This window comes from Colossoma macropomum, unplaced genomic scaffold, assembly GCF_904425465.1.
Source record: "Colossoma macropomum unplaced genomic scaffold, Colossoma_macropomum, whole genome shotgun sequence".
In the NCBI taxonomy this organism is placed as follows: Eukaryota; Metazoa; Chordata; class Actinopteri; order Characiformes; family Serrasalmidae; genus Colossoma; species Colossoma macropomum.
In genome coordinates, this window is record NW_023495007.1 from 852,592 (window position 1) to 874,127 (window position 21,536).

A 21,536-nucleotide genomic window follows, 5' to 3' on the forward strand; every position below is an offset into this window, starting at 1 on the left:
CGGATGGCTGGGGGGAGGGAAGGAGGGAGGGTGGTAGTGTGACGCGGGGGAGTGTCCGGTTCACTCAGAGGAGCTCCAACTGCTGAGCATGACTCAGCATCCCTCATGAGCCAGAGCCTGAACAGCCGACAGCGTTTCAGCCGTCGCTCAGCACACGGTCAGCCCCCAGCTTCACGCCCACCGACACTTGCGCTGACCCAGCCGCTGCCGCGCTACGCCGACCTGCTTACTACCCACAAAACCATTGCCTTTCGCCAAGTTACCACACTACATAACGCTACAGTCGGTGACAGAAGAACAAGACTGACACAGAGACAGAGAAAAAAAGAAAAAGAAGAACACTCAAAAAGAAAAAAAGGGCTGGACAGATTCAGGCTGGGATACTTACAGCTGGTGCAGCCTCTCCAGCACGATGCAGCTTTGCCCTCTGAGTCTCAAGATACTCTCTGAAAGGTTTCTGGAGAGAGGCGCCAAACAGGGGAACAGCACTGCAGAAGAGAAGGAAGGTTGGGGCAGGTCACATAAATTTTAGTCACCGATTCTAAAGGGCAGTAACAGTCTCCTTCACAGTACTGCGTTACTGCCCCTGATCGTCCCTCCGACAGACAGAGACAGAAAAAAAGAGAGAGGGAGCAAGTGAGAGAGAAAGATAGAAGGGGAGGGTGAGCACTGTTAAGCCTTTCTTCCGGACAGACAGAAACTCTCTCCGGAGAAAAAAAGAGCGAGAGCACTGTATGTACTCACTGCCATAAATCCTAAGCAAATCTGTTCAAAAAAGACAAGAAAAAAAACATAAGATACAAAAAAAATGTATATGTAAAAAAAAAACAGAAGGTGTCCTTAAGGCACGCCAACAGAAAGAAGCATCCACGCTGCCTTGCAGTGTCCCTCAGCTCAGGAGGAGGAAGAAATGAATGATTTCTGAGAACTCTCACATTTATCACCAGCGGTTCCTGTAAGAACTGGTTTCAGCCAATTAATGGGGAAGTGAGTAGTAGCTGTGTCATCACTGGCTGAAAGAGAGGGCAATGTCCCACCCACTTACAGGGGAGAGGAGGAGCCCTCAGAAAGACAGCCCATATTAGGAAAACCCTTTTACGAGATTTAGCCACCAACTACCCCCTCTCTTTCCTCCACACACCCCCCACTGTCACACACACACATACACACAAGGAAGGGGGGTGGGGTGGGGTGGGGGCTTGGCCCCTCCCGAGCAAGGCAAAAGTTAGCAATCAGTCAAATGTAACAAATATAAACTAAAAACTAGTAATATTCTCTTTAGTGCTCAGCAAAAACTTTACAATAATGTGAGATGAATGTCGGTATTTACACAAGGCTAGCGTGATACATTTAAGCCTTTGTTTGACCACTTCAAGTCATGTGTCGTGTGGTTGAGCAGATAACATTTGCTTTGAACTTTCATTTCTACATTTAAATAAAGACTCAAAAGAGCCACTGCACATCTTCCCATTCACCGAATGAAAGTACAAGCATGTGTGCGGACAATGGATGAAATCATGCTATTTCTTTTAATCATTAACCAAATGTACTGTCTCAAACACCTTTAATATAGGTAAACAGGAAAAGATCAGCAAGGTTAAACCAGACAGCAAATGGCTGAAAAATAATAAAAAAAAAATATAAAAAAAAAGAAACACACACACACACACACACACACACACACACACTTGTATATACATAGATGGATATATAGATAAATACATAGATAAACAGAATAAAATAGAATTTACTGATTCCTAGATGATTTTCATACATTTGTAACCCCTCTAAAGACATCTAAGACATTAACATTCGTAGTCCACAACCTTATCCTCTGACGTTCTGATACATTCACAGGCTTTCTGAGAGAGATTAGTGTACAGGTAGGGTAGAAATACCCATACAAAAGAACAAAGACTGAAACCAAGAGTTTTCGTCCTTATGCTGTAGAAGTGGCGGGCTGGATGTGAGCAATAGTGAGTCAACGCCCGGACGAGTCAGCCATTATACTGGGAAAAACTAAAACCAGCCATCAGAAACATGCTTCTCAGACCTGAGGACTACCTTCATGTCTGCCTCCTCCATAAAGCAGGGATTTTCACGTTGTTTCCGGAACATTCTCTGGAACTTAGGATCTCTTTGGAAAAAAGTAATATATGCTGGACTAACTGATATACATCATGTTCTTTTGTCTTTCTCAGTTCACAATTCAGCTTTTACAGATGGCAGAATGTAGACGTACGTGTTGTTATAAGTCTTGGAAAAAGCTTGATGAGAACATACTCTGTTCACCATGGAGCTCATGCGCTTTGTACAATGAGGGACAATAAGAGTGAGTACTTGAAAATTTCCAAATAAACTTTGGCATCATTTTCAAGAGACCTTAAGAAGTATTATTCCTGTAGAATAAAATGACTAGAGCTGAAAGTCACTGTCAACTTAAATAGAAATACTGTGATACAGAACACTGTGTAACTAATGCAAAATACACATCACTTATATTTAGTACTAAAGGAAAGGCAAAAAATGTAATACAAATTCCTTACAGATATTCTGTGTTCATTAATCAAACTAAGCTAAATGTATTTGCAATGAACTGCAATTACTGTAACTGAAATATTTGCAATTTGTGAGAAATATCTTGCAACAACAGAATAACCAGCCTAAATTTTCCATTTCCAAGTAACCTGAAAATGTTATACGTATGTGTGTGTACACACATATATACATTTAATAAAATAAAGTGCACTATAGTAGTTAAATGGCACCATAATAAATGATCCTTTTATATTTTTAATATGTATTAAAATCCAAGTAAATGTCAACATAATATTTTCACATACAAGTTCCAGTTAATATCTTCTATAGATTACGTAATGTACATCTGCATATCTTTGCTCTTTGAGCTAGAATAAAAATGTGTTTTTCCTATATATATATATATATATATATATATATATATATATATATATATATATATATATATATATATATATACACACACACACACACACACACACACACACACACACACACACACAGCTATCAGTGATTTCTCTTTCTCACACACACACATATATATAGGCTTAACTGCATTATTTATTACTTTATAATTCACATATAAAAAAACATGTTAAAACAAAATGTTTATAAATATACTTAAAATTATAGTATGTACATAGCTTACATTTTCATTACATAAATTTCAAATAGATCACAGCTCAACATTTTAATACTTTGAAGTAAAAACAATAATCTCTTTTACATGTCCTATCAAATACGTTTTACACCTGTGTGTGGCTGACAAATAATAAACTACACAAAATATATTTTTCTTTTTCAATACTGAAATTATTAAATTATACTAAATTATATTATACTAAAAATACTATAATATAAACAAAGAGGAATATCATTACTAGTCATCACTTACAGGATCGAGAGGGACGTGTGTGTGATTGTTCATTAAAATATTTTGGCCACTGGATAGTATAAGCAAAACTGTCTGAATAATAAAAAAAATGCTTTGGGAAAAAAAAGAGTTTCTGAAAATAATAAAAAAATTTCCAGAAATGTGTTTTGTGGAAATTCTGTCATTAATAATAGAGTTCATTAAATGTAGCATACACAAATTGAAAGAATGCACAGCGGGTTTGCAGATACCGTTTTAATAAATTAGATTAAAACAAGCTGTGTTCCACAAAAAAATGCTAAGTAATGCAACATCACCAAAACAATTTTGACTAAAAATAATTCTGAAAGGGATAAACAATGATAAACAATATCTTCTTAATGACCATCATAAAAAGTCTATTAAAAATGGGGGACCTTACTAGAAGTCATGTGCATATAAACATATGGAGTGTGGGATGAGTACAGTAGCAACACACATGCATTGTGGAATAAGTATGGAGTAATTGTCGTATCCATCAAGTATATGGAGTGTTTGAGAAATACAGTGAGTAAGACAATGAATGTGTGAGGCGTTCAGTGTGTACAGTACAGTGTGTGTGAGGTGTACACTGCATATGAAATATAGTATTTAAGGTACAGAGTATGTGACCTTTTTTTGTAATCTCCCATTTCTCCTCCACTGCATGATCTCACTGCTGGAGATGAGCTCAGTAATGGGAAGTGTGGGGTGATTCAAAAGGATGACAGAAGATGATCTATCCTGACGATTATCATAACCATTGGGTGAATACATGTTGTTCAAGGCTACCCATCTCAACGCCTGGACTGACACAGCAACCCTTGCTGCAGGCATAGTGAGGCCTCCATGCTCACCTCAAGACATACTCAAGAGAGTAAACATCAACAACAAAACAACAACAGACAATGCAAAAAGTCATATACAGACAAGATTAAAAAAGCAGATCACGAGCCAACACAGTTTACTGTTGATATATGTATGATGGTAGACAGACAGAGTAGATGAGTGGAGCTTGTAGGTCTCACATGCTAACTGAAAGATGGTTTTCACAGGACGACCATGCAGATTATGGCACCTACTGACCAAAGCGGAATGCCACTGAGAAGCTTTCTGTGACACTGGTCTTAACTACATCAACATATCTGCACTTTGTCATTGTCAAAAAATTCCGGTAGATTTACGTGATGGCTGAGTAAACGCTAGTCAAGGGCAAGCTCAAACAAGCAGGTCTTGGTGATCCATTAGAAGAACCTGAGCAATCTTCAGGTATTCCTCATGTCGTACCTTGAGCTCAAATAACTTAAAAGAGGAGATTTTTGATGGAAACAAACTTTTTGTGTTTGTTCCTTCCTGCTCAAAGAAGTTAAACAATCTCCATCGTTTCCTGTAGCAGTTACAATTTCGGCTGATTTTTCTTTCCACAGTATTCATTTCCTTGAGACTAAATTCCACAGGCCTTGAGTCAGACACAACCTTTGACCTCAGGTCCTCACTGAAGCTGTATGCAGAGATGAGACTGACCATCTTTGAAGAACGGAGTGGAGGGCACAGACATATACACACAAAGGTATATCAAGCACACAGTGACACATTCAGTGAATGTAAAAAAAAAAAAAAAAGGTTTTACACTGCAGGAGTAGTACCGCAAATGTCACTGCTTTATATTCATCATAAAGCATAAAGCAACTACTGTACCAAACGAGTTCAATAACACTCCAGTCCTCTGAAAAGACAATGGATTTTGAAAGCTACTTAATTCTGAAGTAAATTCAGATGCAAACTAAGGTGAGGCACATTGGGAGGCACACAGGGCCTTTCACCTCCATTCTGTTTCTCTGTGTCTCAGCTACAGCCAGATCCATGTTACACCAAGATCTTTCCTGATGACCTCATCAGCAAACCACGACGATTCGTCCTGAATGGAGATCCCCGAACTCAGGGTGTTAATCACACACACACACACACACACACACACACACACACACAAAGATGCACACCACACACACAACCATTCCCACAACAGCTGTGCCAGCCTATGTTCAAACAGCGAATAAAGGAAGAAAAAAGTAAAGAAAAAAAAACACAGACTAAACAAAGGAGTAGAGAAGAGGAAAGGAGAAAGAGAGGGATGAGATCATTCCTATTTTGGAAATGTCTTATCAGCACGGAGCTAGGAGAGTGGGAGAAGTGATCTGTGCCCCATGGGTCACCACGCACAGGGAAAAACCTACACTAATTATAGCTGACCAATACTTCAGCAACTTCCAAAATGCACACCAAACCGACATCTCTTCACTCAACCTCACTCTTTCACACATACACCCCAGAATGTATTTCTCATAGGTGGGGCAAGGCTTATTTTGCTATCAAGGCAACACAGTGATACTTGTTTTGTCACTGAGGTTAAATAAACTTTATTTTTATTGCATTGATTGTGAAGCCTATTAGTTACGTTAAGAGTTTCTTTTCCAAGCAATAGAATTGTTAGGACAATAAATTCTGTGGGAATACGTGATGGGAGTGACATGAGAGAGATGTAGATTTTATACTGTAATACGCTAGTGAAAGTCTTTTGCCTACCAAAAAAAACAACAACGAAAAAATCTGGGCCACAGCATGGACAACCACCCCCTGCCTCAACATTCTGCAATCTATGCCCACACATACACACAAACGCCCACTACCCCTTCTCTCTACTCTTATAAAGGTGTTTCAGCTTACGGCACTCTTTTCTTTAACACTGATAACATGTGTAGCACAATGCAGCATTGTCATGAAGCTCAAGCCATCAAGTTCTAACACCACAGAATAAACAAGGATAAATCCAATCTCGCTTGCACTAATTCTCTATGTATAAAAAGCATCACTGAAAATGAGCCCTGGCACTCAGAAAAAGGAACCAATCACCATGAACATATCCCGTGATTAACACATGCCATCACCAAAAAGAAACAGATCTTTTCCAAAAACTCCATTAAACAGTGCATCATTAAGCCTAAAATCGAGTCTTGGATGCGCATAAGCACAGCTTACAGGCCTGGGTGGATCACACTGAGTCACCGCTGCTCCAGACAGGGCTAGGACGAGTGCACAGGCCCGGCAGGGCTGCACCTCCCTGGACTGGGAGACAAGGGAGAGGTATGTATGTGTCTGCGAGGAAGTGATAGAGGGAGCTGCTGCTGACGCCAACGTCCATCCTGTGGTGCCCTTCCTTTCCTGCCTGTATCGATCCGCTCGCCCATTCGGCACCCTAGCCGGATGTGAACCGTTCACTGGGGCTGTGGACAGGCCGTCCATGCAAAGCCGCTAGAGTACAGATCATGCTGATGTTGATCTTGCTAGCTACAAAATCTATCCTTCATTAGGCTACATAGCATACAATACAGATGAGGCTTTGTAATGATAACATACTGACCTGTAAAGTCAGTTGGTACACTCCATTTAAGTTCTATCTGATAAATGAGAAATATTTCCTCAGCAGAACTGTTTACAAAGAATGAATTTCATTCCTGGATATTTGGAAAACTGCAAAGTAATACATGTGAATTTGAATTTTAAATTTAATTTCAGTACTAATTTAGCTAACTTAAGCCAGTGCTGACTGATGGGGAAAATGACTGGCCCCATCTGCAATGCCTTCGCTACTTGCCATCTTCTTAAGCAATTTATATTCTGTCACATTCTGTCTCCTTGTTTTGTCAGTACATGTTAGAAGCACACCGTATACCACATTGACGACAATGCACTGACCAACCATAAGAACAAATACAACAGAAAATTCATACAAAAATGTACCAGTTTCCTGTATTGAACCCAGTGTTTCTCAGAAAATGGATTAAAACTGCTAAACATAAAACCTCTCTTTCTCACACACACACACACACACACACACATACACTCATTCATTCATTCATTCATTCATTCGGACATAAATGTTGGACAGCCATTAATAAAAGCAGGCAAAAGTTCAGATGCAAAAAAAGAAAACTGTGGATGAAGAAGACATTCAGACACAAAAAGTGGCTGTAAAAATGTTTTCATCGTGTGAAACTATGCTTTATTCCTTATTACTGAAAAACTGATTTCTTCAAAGTAAAAGGAATACTGTGTGGCTTTGAAGGTTTTTGACATACTTAACTGTATAAAAGCAGTTTGTAAAAAACACACTAAAATAAAAATTATTTTTAAAAACCTAAAGTGTACAAATAAATTTAAAAGGGGCACAGGAAATTTTCCTGCAACAACATCTAATCACTAACATGCACCTTAATCAACTGAAGAACATGCAGTAAGGTACACCACCATTTCCAAGATGCAAATCAAACATATACTGCAACCACGCTCTTCATGCAGAATACAGTGCACCAGTACAGTTGATCAGTAATATAGTGAGTTGCAGGTTTGCGGGTTAACCGTACACACCTTTGGGCAGGATGTTGTCTAGCCAACAGGCAAACAGTGAAAGTTTTTGCAGCAGAAATGACCTTGTTGTAACCCAATCAAAATAAATAAATAATAAAAAAAAAAAACATCTAACAGATATTTAGAAAAAGTGATGAAATTTGCTAAAAATGATGCCATCACAAATCTTCAGCCCATATCCTAAATCATATTTAATGAATTACAAAAGATCTAATAATAAACCTATAATAAGCTAAAGCTCTGCCCTTCGAACAACATATATATATATATATAGCAGCAAATCGGATGATTGTCTTGGTTTCATCATTTTGAAAAGTGAAAACTAGTACCAAAAAGTAATAAATGTTTTAAAATGAAGTTCAAGAGGAGCTCTTTCCAACTGCATCTCATACATATACAAGCAAGAAATAGGGGATAAGTCTAATAAGCTCACATATGGTGTTATAAAGTAGTCTTGGGACACTTCTATTATCATTTGCTTTTAAAGATTATATATTTTTAAATGTATTATGATAAAATTGCTTTGCCATATTCAAAAGTACATTGTTTCAGCAACATTATAGCTTACAAATCAATACTTTTAACTGCACAGAAGCAAACTAGACAAATTTCACCTAACCTCCTACTTTACTTAAAAACAAATGCTGGGACACTAATCCAAATGTACCCACATGTCCTATTCAAACCAGAGATTTACAATAATACTCTTGCAAAGTAAGCATTTAACACACCTGACTACGTCATTAACATCCTGAAAGATACTGCTTTAGAAAACTTGAATATAGAGTTGAATTAATTTGTCAAAAACATTGTCTCTTGGTAACAGAATGTCTGTAAGACAAATCCTAAAAGCAAGTGTAAAAAAATGACTGAACTGGTGGAAAAAGAGAGGAAGTGTTCAAAACGTTCCAAAAAAGAAAATCCAACAAGCCAAGCTGAGCAAAAAGGGATCTGTAACAAAATACTACCCTAAATAAAATACTGACTTATGTGAATGAAAGAAGCACTAAAGCTTAAGTATTTTTATACTTAGGTTTTCAATTAATAAGCATTTTGACTTAGTCAGTAAACCTGGTCATCATTGGTGGTTGTTACAATTTTCTTGATGGATAAAAAAGAATATACTATGACTTTTGCTTGGAAAGTAATAAATAAACAAGACATATATTCAGACCCAGATTTTGAGCACTGTATGCTGTATGCCCACTTGCACTTTTAATGTGAAATTAAAAAAAAAACATTGTAATAAGTTGAAACTAAACAAAAAACACTGTGCATCTCATGCAGAAAATGAAAACAAGTATGCTATATTATATCAAAGCCACCATAAAAACTTTACTTTAAAAAGGTTGTTTCAGAAAGAATCACTTTTCAGAATTCTGTGGGACAAACAAGGTCAGACTTCATAATATTCAAGACATAATGAGGTCAATGAGTAAATGATTTAAATACCAGTATGATCTGTACACTCAATATTTAGATGTTACTTCCCATTTCAAAATTTAACTTCTTTAAAGTAGCACCTAGTCAGGAGTCCCATGACCAATTGCAGGTTGACAAGACATTACTTAATAAGAAATATTCAAAAACTCATCATAGTAGTTTAAAACATAGGACTACAGCTCTATAGTTATTTATTAATCTTACACAAGCTGAAGTTATTATTATTATTATTATTATTACTACTATTTTCTACTTATTTACCCCCCCCCACCCAAATGTAAGCAGTTATATAGATTTTGGCTTCAATGTTATGCTGTCAAATCTTACAGACGTGCTAATTTGTCTATGCAGAGAAAAGGTTCATACGACTCTCAGTGCAATTTATCAATGCAAATTTTTATTATTCAGTTTCTAAAATAAGCAGTCGATAACATATCTGAATTTATAATTACTGTTTTGTCTGTAAGTACAAAAAATATTTAATTTCCCACTCAATACTGCCTGACCCAACAAGCCAACTACACATTTCCATGCCATTTGTTAGCAGATTTTGAATGATTTGAATAACCCTAACCCTAATGTCTATAAGCAAAACAAGGTGTCTGATCCATTTTCATGTACAGGGACACAGTATGGATCTCTTGGGTTTGCATGTTCATAACATTTAGTCAAAATATCTTAATTTTATTTAAGTTATTCTTGAAGAACACCCAAGTTGAAAAAAATCATAATTGTTCTACAGTACTGTTGTTCTCATAGGGCTTTAAATTAGACAAATCTTTGGACACTAGATTTTTCAGTGACAAGCTTACACCATATAGGATATATACTATAATTGGATACATACTGTAAGTAAAATGGCATTTGCTTGGAATCATCTTCACCAAAAGTAGCAAACTGCACCTCCATGGAGGATTTTTTTTGGCAAATTCTGTGTTTTATCTGCTCTGCTCTGCTGTACCGAGTGCATGACTAACGCATATAAACAATATGTTCTATAAAATACAACAATGACTCACTAGCTACATTAGCAAAAATATCTAAATAGTTTTATAACAATCAAATAAGTAAATACTAGATGTAAACAACTAAGCCAAAAAGTAAATAATAAAATGCAATTAATTGACAGAGAGCAGTCTGGCCCTAAACACATGAAACATAACAATAGTTCCCTGTTTAATTTTTTATCATTTAAAGTATGTTTCTGTTGTTCATGACATATGTCTATGAATTCATAAAATGACTGAAATAAAACAATTACTGGGCTTATTGAGAATGTGTTAACAAGTGGCCTAACAAGTGGCTATTTTAAGTCCAGTCCAAGCTTTTCAACTGTTTTGTTCTTTACTTTATTGTTTTTATTTAAATAAATCCTATAAAACGTACTCGATCCTTTTAAAAGAGAGATTATTTTTTACTTCATTATAAGCTTAAATATCACTAAAAACTGAATAGTCAATAGGAGAAATATGTTTATTTAGATGTAGGTGGGCCTATTAGGGACTTTTCCCCTACTTCACGCTCAGCCACTTCTATGCTGCCTGCTTGCTATGATGATTAGAGTGTTTCAAGCTTAAGTACACTTTTCAGCTTGCACCTTCTAGCATTGACTAACAATAATTACAGTTTGTCTATCCATCATATCTACATATATCTACCACCATCTTAAACTCAGATTTTCTGCTGATCTCAAACAGTATACATTTGTAAAATAACATTAAGAAACAGCCTATTACCACATATGAAAATAATAAATGGGTTTTAAACCTATAAATTTGCTTTATTACAAAGTTAGTAGTCAACTTAAAAGATTACAGTTAAATAAATCTGTTCTCCTCTGATGGCTATATAGTGTAAATTTTGTTCAAAATTTACAAATCAAATCTGTTTGATTGAGGACTGATCTGCATGAAGCTGCATGAAGGTTTTCCACGCTGTTTTTTTCCTCACAGTGAACTTCAGTGACTTTGTCACTCAGCTGCTCAACCACTCCAACCACCCAGATCTGCTATATTTCGGGAAAGCATTTTCACATGCATTAGTAATTTTGCCCTACATAGTCGTACCATAACCTGTGTCTGTGCCGAGACTTCTCAACATGCTCTCAGACAAATAAATATATCTGACATAATCAGCTAATCAAAAGCCTCAGCATATATTGGACATTTTGAAACACAACATTCGTTTGGTCTTTTTTAATTGGCATTCTGGCAATATTAATAGTAATGTCCCGTGTGCCATTTTACCATGTTCTCTTAAAACAGGGCCATAGACCAGGGCTATGACTCAGGCTTCTGGGTGCACAGCTGTGTAATGACTCGTCCAGGCCCAAAGTGCTGAAAAGGTTTTGGACAAAGGCCCTGTACAAGGCATGCTACCAGTTCCCACTGAAAACACCTATGAGTGGACATGCCTTCACTGAAACAAGTCATCAGTTAGCTAGCTCTTTCCCTCTCACTCTCTTCCGATCCCGTCCTCTAGCCTTTGTTGAGAGCCGAGTCACCAAAACAAGTCACCAGAAGTGCCGAGTCATAAACCAAAAGAACATTGTCTTCACAGTTTCGAACCTGGAGAATAATAATAGACCACAGCTTTGTGTGTCAATCTGTTTAATTCCATGAGGAAAAAAAAACATATACTTATCAGGCAATTCATTTGCCCATCTGCTGAAGCCTGCTCATAAGCCAGAACAAAGAACAATGAAAATGAACTGATTTTCTCCTTGCCCTTCATACTGATCATGCTTTGAATAAACAACACACATTTAAATCCCAATTCAGAGGTCACCCTACTATTATCTCATCTTTTACATCTCTATGTGCCTTGTGTCTGAGTGAGAGGTACCTCTGTGTTTTGTATGAAGCATTTAACTCAATGCAGTCTTTGTTAGATGACTGTTCCTTAGTTCACTATACAACATTCTTCCCTGTTTCTCAGAAATGAGTAACAAAAAAGGGGACGGAATCCGTTGTACCAGTAAAGCACATCCAAATGAGTAAATGATATCAAGTCACCCTTTTTTGCATTCAGCAACAGCAAGTTGTAGAGTCAACCATGGATAATAACAGCAGCCAGCTAGTAATGTTTATAACCCTGACGTGAACTACAAAGGGACATTTGTTACCCAATCAGGTTAGTTATCGTCCCTCTTGATTTAATTTCTGAAGCCTTTAGGGGTCTTACAATACCACCTGTAATGATTCACTTAGTATTCACTGCTTCTCATGCTAACTCTGTAGAACATGTAAACTAGAGGATGAAAAATGTATGCTCTTTAGTCTAAACCCTTATATTGCCTCTCAAACTTAGCAATACTGCACTGTTTCAGCAATGCAAAAAACACTTGAACTGCGTTAACCCCATGATCCCTGCAGAACCACTCTCTCCTTTGCTCCATCTGTCCTCCACTTCCTCTCCATCAGTCACATTCTGTCAGATTACCTTTACTTGCCATCCTTGCCTGTCACTGTCACTCCCAATGAAGGGTCTTTGCTGTCACCTATTTTTCTCTACCCCCTACTATTAACAGAATTTCCTCTCAAAAACCCAGAGAGGGTAATATGCATTTGCTTTGTTCTGATAATGTGATACGGCACTGTACTTAAAGGTGGCCCTCCTGGACAGTGAAAGACCTTGTCTAATGGAAATGTGGGCTTTAGCACATGTGTTACCTCTCCACTGCTGCTGTGCCATTCACTTAGAATGCAGCTCTGGGACAGGCATCTAAGCACATGCAGTGAGCCAATGACTATCAATACAAGTTGGTCCTCTAGGGTGTGACATGCAGGGACTCATACAGAGGCTCTTATATGAATGGCAACCAATTAGCTAGCACATTAAACGGGGGAAGAATATATTCGTCAAACGAACAGTATTCATGGAACGTTCTCAGTAGTTGGCGTTATCTGAGGTAAGCGGGTGATAATCTGTTTCAATATGACTTCAATGTATGTACGCATAAATGAGCACACACACATACTCACATACTCAAACAACAACACACAAAGACGACATACACAAATACAGAGGCATGCATGGCAATAAATGAACACTGAACACACACCAACACCAGTGCATGCATGCATGCAGGAATCAGTATTCAACAGGAGAGCAAGCCCACCCCAGAAGAAATACAATGGTTCAAACATCTCACTCAGGCCTAGTTCCCACATGAGAAATCCTTTCTTTATGATAATCAATAGTCATAACAAGAGGCAGGAAAAAGAGCCAACCTCTAGCTCAACAAGCGTCCTTAAACAGGAGATCAAAGGCTGCTAGACCAAGGACTACAGCAAAGTCAAATCATGCATGGTTTGAGACTAATTCTCAGTGATAGAGCAAGGAACTGCTTCCAGTAATCATCTGTTTTCACGTTTTTTTTCTTTTCCTCTCCTAAAAACACTGGCACAAGAGGTCTCAGAACTACTGGAGAATAGGGAGGGAACTAGACTAAAACACACACAAAATATCATGTCATTTTTCAAGATAAACCAATGTACCTTTTTTAATCATTGGCCTGCCAATAATCACACAGAACCTCTTTGTAGAGGCATTACAGAGGAAGAAACACATCTTTATCATGTTTCGCAGATATAATATATGCAGTAAAATGACGTTCTTTATATCTTATCCAGGTTGCGGTCCAATTTTATATGATAAAAAGGTGTCTGTATATATATATATATATATATATATATATATATATGAATAATTTTAAAATTGTTGATGCGTTTTATCTCAAAATAGTTTACCAAAATGTTTTATAACTCAAAATCTGTAATACAACAGTTCTCAAAGAAACAAAATACATACAGCACATATTATACCAAGATGACAGTCAGAATTTCTTTGTAGTGCGAAACAGAAATACTTTCTCTGGTATTACTCTCGATCTTAAAGTGTTACTGTTTTTCTCTCTCCTGGGCTCACCAGTTCTGATACAATCATCAGAAATAAATAATTAAACAGCACTGTTTACTTAAATCTGATTTCACTGCTACTAATCCCACTGTGGGGATTTATCATGTGCTAAAACTATTGCCTCTCTTCCAGATAATTTGCACTTTTACTCGTTTTATTTAGTTTTTCAAATGGATTTCCTATTTCTGAAATGTTCCACAGTGTCCCCATCAGTTTCACCTTTCATCATGTTTAGGTACAAGAATGAGTGCGTTCATCAGTTAACATGCTGTAAAAAATATCTTTCTGATGTAAAATAAAAGCAAATGCTCTTTTGGAGGTCTTTCAATGAACACAACGTTTGAGTTAATCATACATTATAGTTTATATTATGCACAGACTTATATTAAAAATTAATTTTCTTTTAAGATAAGACAAGACTGGTAAGCTGCATTTGAGCTCCTACGATTAATGAACGTATTGCACAAATAACATTCTCTAAACTTAAAGAGACAGAGAGAGAAAGAGACTATATTCATATTACCCTATTCTTATAATGCCGGATTACTATCTCACTAGTATTATGTTTAACACTGAACTGAATTTTAAATTTACATGCAAAAGAAAAGCCTTTTTTAAATTCCTGAAACGCACAGACGATCATTTAGCAGGGAAGTTCAGAAGCACAAGCTTAAATTGATGTCTCGCAGTGTCCCATGTCATAAGACAATGAAACCACGTTTTTCTTATTTGGAGAACATAAATCTTTACTTTCCCTTTAAAAAGGAGGGTTTTCAAAAATAGTAAGTTGCTGTACCATTCAAACAAGCAACGAAGAATTTACGTGCGATCCACGGTTATCCATTTGTTTTTACAAACACATAAAACCATGACCACTTGACCAGTCTAACATAGTATACAGCCATTTTTCTTTTTTGTAAAATGAATACTGATCCTGTTTATGACTAAAAAATCTAACAATACAGCAACAACATTGAATATATTTACAAAATGCATAATAAATGCTCCTATGTAAATTGTAATTGTGTCTTTCTCATTTGATCTTAAATCTATGGTTCCCCCTCTAGGTATTATGTTTACACACTGAATGCAGTGACACACAGAGAAGAGCACCAAGAGAACTTTCACAGTGTACATGACTACAGGTACTTTGACACAATATTGCTCACACACTGAAAACCTAGGGAGGAAAGTAGTGTTATAAAACAATTTCAAGGAATCATATACATTTCTCATATACACACGTAACTACTTTATTCCACAAATCAATAACACAGATACCATAACAGTTTTGAAGTTGGACAGTTCAGTGAATTTTTCATATTTTAGATTAAAAATAACCAGACACATAAATTTTCCTGATGGCATAAATAACAAAATGTGCTTTTACATACTAACTAGGTGCGTATACTAATATACTAATTCTCAAGAAGTAAAAAAACATATCAATATAGTTTAGTCCCTATCTAAACAATAATAACTGCACACAGAACTGTCTGAATACTGATCCACCTGTCCTACCATGCCTCCTGAGGTGTATATGACCGTAAAAACAAACAACCAACACATTAAAGTTTTAGTCATTAAGCAGAGTATGCTTTAATATACTGTACAACACATTTCCCCTGGTCATGGCTTAAAACACATATTTTATTGCTGAAGTAAACTTTGACTCCAGCAAGTGTAATATTTATACTTCATTTGTTAAATGATACTACAAAAACAGCATCTAAATAATCTCTACATGGTTGTCTCACAGGTTTACAAGAGCATGGTAATAACCATGAAAAAAACTACAAACCCTTCTGTAAGTAAAGTAAATGTATAGCAGGGGATGTTCTGCAAAAAATAAATAAATAAATAAATAAAAATGTTGCTACAGTAGATGAGAAATTGTGACCTTGTGTTAAGAGTAAATAGAGAGACTCTTAACAGTTATGAAGAACACACGGGAGGGAAGCAAAGCATTCGTGTTGGAATACATCGCCTATAAATACAGTGGATCAACCTTAAAACCCTTAGACCTACAAGGGGACTTTATGATGAAAAAACATTGCAAAGATGTTAAAATCTGGAAACTTTCTACAAGTAAAAAACAGAGTTTCTGAGAGAAACAGAAACTTGTCCGTCACTAGAAACGTGTGCTTGTGGTGCTTGGTGGTGCTCAGTTCTCAACAGTCGGTTTCACTAATTTTATCTTTTGATCTCTCAACAGTTATGCACACACGTACGTACCCATACACACACACACACACACACACATAAATAGTAAGGAAGATCCTCTACAAGCATTTTGATATTTATCTCTGTTGTACTCATGATGCACACGCACACACACATACACACATTCATACAAAACCAACTCTATGTATAACAGAGATCAAGTACACTATCAGAAAAAGATACTGTGCAGGTACATCTTACGGTCCAATTATGCACTTCAACCCCTTAAAATCCTAGGCTTACTACAGGGACTTGAAATCTAGAGTTCTTCTTAGGTTAAAGAAGTGTATAATAAAACTTTGGGCCTGTCGGTGGGTCCTGGTCATTTAAGGAGTAAAATGAGTTACTTTCTAGGGAAAAGGTACGTATTTGTATCTTTTCATAACCTAATGTTCTAAAACAGATAAAATAAAATAAAAAACCTGAAGTCAAGATAAGGTGTATAAAGTCAATGCAATTTTAAAAATATAACGGCAATGGAATATGATACAATTATGTTCCTTAACTAAAGCTACTGAAAACATACCCTTGAGGGCACCGCCACAGTTACAAGAGGGGTACCACCCCACTGACCATTTAATACCTTTTTTCCTGAGAGTGTAGCTTTAAATACAAATATACTTAGTGGTCCAGTTTGCCTACAACATAACTCTGTACTTTGTATCATGACAAAGAAAATACTATTAATCTACTACAGACCCAAAGAGACTATGAGAAATATGAGAACACACAGCCCTTAATCCATACCCTCTACCATCAATTGATTATTCTCAATGCACTTAACACACCCACTAGAAGCGTGCTGCATGGCACCATATACATGGAAAACAAACTCATAAATAACTAATCTGCTGACCTCTGCTACTTAGTCATAAGCTTTTGGACAAAATGTGAGGAAAACAAGACACTTTTTTTTCATTGGAAACAGATTTGTAAAAATTCCCTACAGCATCAGCATTCTTGAAAGTAAAAGAAAAGGAAAAAACACATTTGTGATGAAGTAGGGAGCTGATGCAATCTCTGTCTGAGGTTTCAGCAGCGGCTGGCCTATTGACACTCAGCATTGAGGGATGGGGGCTCTCCCTGGGGACAGGTGCTCGAGGACATCACTCTACCGCGCCACACTGTAGTGCTTCATTACAGTACCATACCATGAAGTGTAGAAGCGTATTTTATAAACGACTGGGCCAAGCATCAGATACAGTGTGCAGAGATTATTAGTTCAATTAAAATAAATTACAAAATATATATATATAATATATTAATAAATTAAACTGTCTGATTAGTTAAATTCAAATAAAGATTTTTTATTGCATTGATTGTGAGGTCCATAAGTTATGTCAGACATCTCTACTGTCACAGAACAGAATGGTTAGGATTAAGAATTTATACAAGGAATGCACAATGATATCCCAATCATATCAGTATGGGCAGATATTTGATTTAAAAAACTAGTGACATCAGACAGACTTGTGACATTCACCAGTATTTCAAACCGATATCTGATGACATTCACTAAACTCAGGAAAAGCAGCAAGTTTAGGACTGCTGTGGTTAAATGCCAGCATTTTGTTAATTTGACTGCATCTGTAACACTCTACAAATAAGTGTTGCACTTCTCCATTATGGTCATCAAGGTAATTTAGCACCAATTTCTAAATTTCCTATAAATGTTTGTGTGCCTGCATGAAAAAAAAATCAGCATTAGTCGTATTGATGCATGTTAAATGTATATGTATGGGACAGATCTGGATTTTATACATTCATTGACCAGTGACCGTTCTTTTGCCTCATGAAAATAAAAAAATAAAGTCAGGCTATGGCCTAGGATACCTACTCCATTCCATGATACATTCACCACACCACAGAATTACATACTCAACAGATACACCTTCACACTGATACAGGTGAGGAATAAAGCTCCCTGAAGGCAATAAGAAAAAAAAACATACTCAACAAGCCCTCACAATCCCTTGGTGTTCGTTTCCCTTACCATCACTTCCCACACACCCACATACAGGCGCATACACACACAGTGTATCCCACCCAGTCACTATAGACCACGGATTCATTATGGAGTCTTTATATGAGACAGCATGCAGGCTGAGTGGGTGTGATATGGTGAGATTAGAGGGGCCGCTGGCCACAGGGCTGTGACAGAGACTCTGTTAGATGTGTAGGCATCACACTGGCTACGTCACAGCCTTTAATACACTCACTGTCTGCAGCCTACCAAACCCTACAATAAAATCAATCTCCTTTTAAATGAGAGTGTAAAGCTAATTTAACCCATATAATCAGATTGAAGGTCATCAGACCAAAATGCAACAAAGTTTGGCAACGAAATGCAATGATTCCCCACAAAGTATTGGGGTAAAAAATAAAAAAGAACAAGGAATGTGAAAGAAAATCCTCTAAGGCTTGTCTGAGAAATTATATAACATCCAATTTATAATGAATGTTCAGACCACTCTAATTTGTCTCCTGGCTAAAATGTTCAGATCTTCTACCTAAACCACTGAATTACATTTAAGTTGACAGAGTTAAGCAGAGAGCTTCAAGGCTCATATATATAAATACAATAGCTGAAAACCTATAAATGATGCTGTTAGATGCTGGTACATTCATTTCAAGACAGACTTTTAGTGTAAAGCCCACAAGAGAAGGTGTATTTCTGAAAGAAAAGCAAAGGGTTTTCCCAAGCAAAGGCCAAAAAAAAAGAACAAAGGGGCTCAGTGGCACATATGACTCTTGTCCATCCTTTGTTTTCCCATTTAACCCTTTCCTCCTACATCAAGGTGCTTTACCCACCGCCCCCCCACCCTACCCCACATCACACATCACACAAAAACCACGCAGACATACATACTCCTTTCCATTTGTTCATGGGCCCCCCGATAAAAGTCAGTGGCTTGAATTACTCACCCGATGAGGGACACCATCTGCTCCACTATATGCTTGCTGAAGGTAATGATCACAAACAGTTTCTGTATGAGGGACAGAGTGACAAGCAGACAGACAGACAGAGAGAGAGAGGAAAAATGAGGGAAATGCAGTCACTCATTCAGTCATATAGTACACCATGGGTTCATAAGAGAGAGGGCCTGCATGACATGCTCAGGGCTTCATCATTAACCCCCACCCCTACCTCCACCTTACAGGCCCTCAAATGTCCTTGAGGGAGCAACCAGACAGTGGTTAGCAGAAAGAGGCCCTTTGTGGTGGAAGACACAAACTAACCTCTCAAAGCTATGACACATCAGCAAACCAGACAGACCTGGCCAAGCAACCTTTAGATGACATGAGTCCAGTGAGGGTCATGGGTCAAAACACAAAGACAACATAGGGTGGAAGAAAACTAATGGGAGCGAGGTAGTAGATGACAGGAAAAAGAGGAGAATGAGGGACAAGAAGAACCTCAAGTCGAGGGGTCTGCCCTGGCCGGACAGGCAGATGTGTCATCTTTTGTCTTTAATTGTCGGCACTTTTTAGACCCAGACTACAAGTAGCAGTAGCAGTGATGACTGCAGACCAGTCTGGATCTTGATGACTCACAAGCCCAGGCCAGTCATGATAAAAGGCAGGATGGGGGGTGGGTGTGTGGAGGGTGACTGGTGCGACTCAATCAGTCTAAAATCACTCATTATGCTCTCATTACTGTTTTTCTCTGCCATAAGGTTTCCCCCACCATGAACAAAAACAAGCAGCTGTGACTGTGTCAAGTAAGCATGTCCTTTAACAGACACTGTTTGGATTTCTCTACACAACCAGCCGGGGAGTCTTTGTATGTGTCGTTGTACTAAAGAGGTAAATACTGGAAAAAACTTTATGCTTTCAAATACAAGCCACAAATCCAAATTTTCAAATCTAACTCAGCATACACAGCATTATTCTGTTTATGAATCAAAATGTGAATTTGTGTGAACCAGTTCACACTGTAAATTAGTTAGATATGCATTTACTTATTGTAAATGATATCTTGTTTCTTGTAACAAAGACATCATGGTGATCTTATTTAATTATATTCCTAAATTATATTTCCTATTATATATTATTATATAACATCTATATCTAAATATTTTTTTCAGTGTTTAGAAGACAATATATCAACCAATGAGGACAGCATTTCTGTAACACAGCAACATAATTCAGTGAATAGAAAAAGAAACACGAATTACATTTTTTAAAGGCAATTAAAACCTTGAGTATCTACACTTTCACTGTTTTGAATCTTCACATTTAAATAAGATGCACATCCTTGTTGGAAAAAACGATCTTGCTTAAAATGGCTGAAGTCTAACAGCTGCTTTATTAGACCCAGATAACATCATTTCATTTAATCACAATCACAAAAAGATCACAATCTTTTAGTGCAGGAATATCTAAAACTCGTCTTTGAATAGAGTGAATTCTGGTTTTGTATAACAAAATAGAATTTAATGCCTGAAAGAGCTTTATTGTCTTTTACTTCTTAGCTAGTGCCAAGTTATTGTTTTACATCTATCTATATCATCTACCTATTCTTTTATTTATTTCATTAACTGTGTTGTCATTATTTTATCCCTATATGATCTGTTACTTATTATATATATATAATTGCATTTGTAATGGTTTACTGATTTTTTTTTTACTATTACATTTACTATTATGATTCTTTTATTACTTTTTTTTTAACACTTGGTATGTTTGACAATCCAATTTTTTAAATCCCTGATTTCTGTATTGGCTTGACTACACTGTAAATGAGGGTCTCTCTCAATGTACCCCAAATTTAAATAAAGATTGATTGATTGATTGTTAAATGTCACTTAGTCAACCAATCAATCTCATTCAAAGCAGTCAGCAGATGGCTTTGAGGTGCAAAAATAACAGACTACGCAAGTGTGAAATGTTAGACTTTGCTGAAGAGACCAGTGTGTGGGGGTTTTTATGGGAACGTGTAGTATCATATGTCTCAATTCACCTGATCTACAAGTTTGACTCTGTAGACTTTTCAGGCACAGAAGATGTCTGAATAACAGCCAACACCCACACACATGCAAAGTGTCTACATTCAATGTGCTCTATTCAATCTAAAGTAGAATCAGAAAGAAAG

At 37.0% G+C, this 21,536-nt stretch overlaps 1 protein-coding gene across 1 annotated transcript in view; it reads right to left on the reverse strand.

Moving 5' to 3' along the window:
• Positions 1–21,536, reverse strand: part of LOC118800858 (vacuole membrane protein 1-like) — a 77,950-nt gene that overhangs the window by 3,692 nt on the left and 52,722 nt on the right. The window contains exons 10-11 of the mRNA XM_036561019.1: positions 19,367–19,428; positions 389–488 (exon numbers count right to left, since the gene is read on the reverse strand). Of these exons, the coding sequence (XP_036416912.1) occupies positions 389–488; positions 19,367–19,428 (162 nt within the window). The remainder of the gene's footprint in view (positions 1–388; positions 489–19,366; positions 19,429–21,536) is intronic.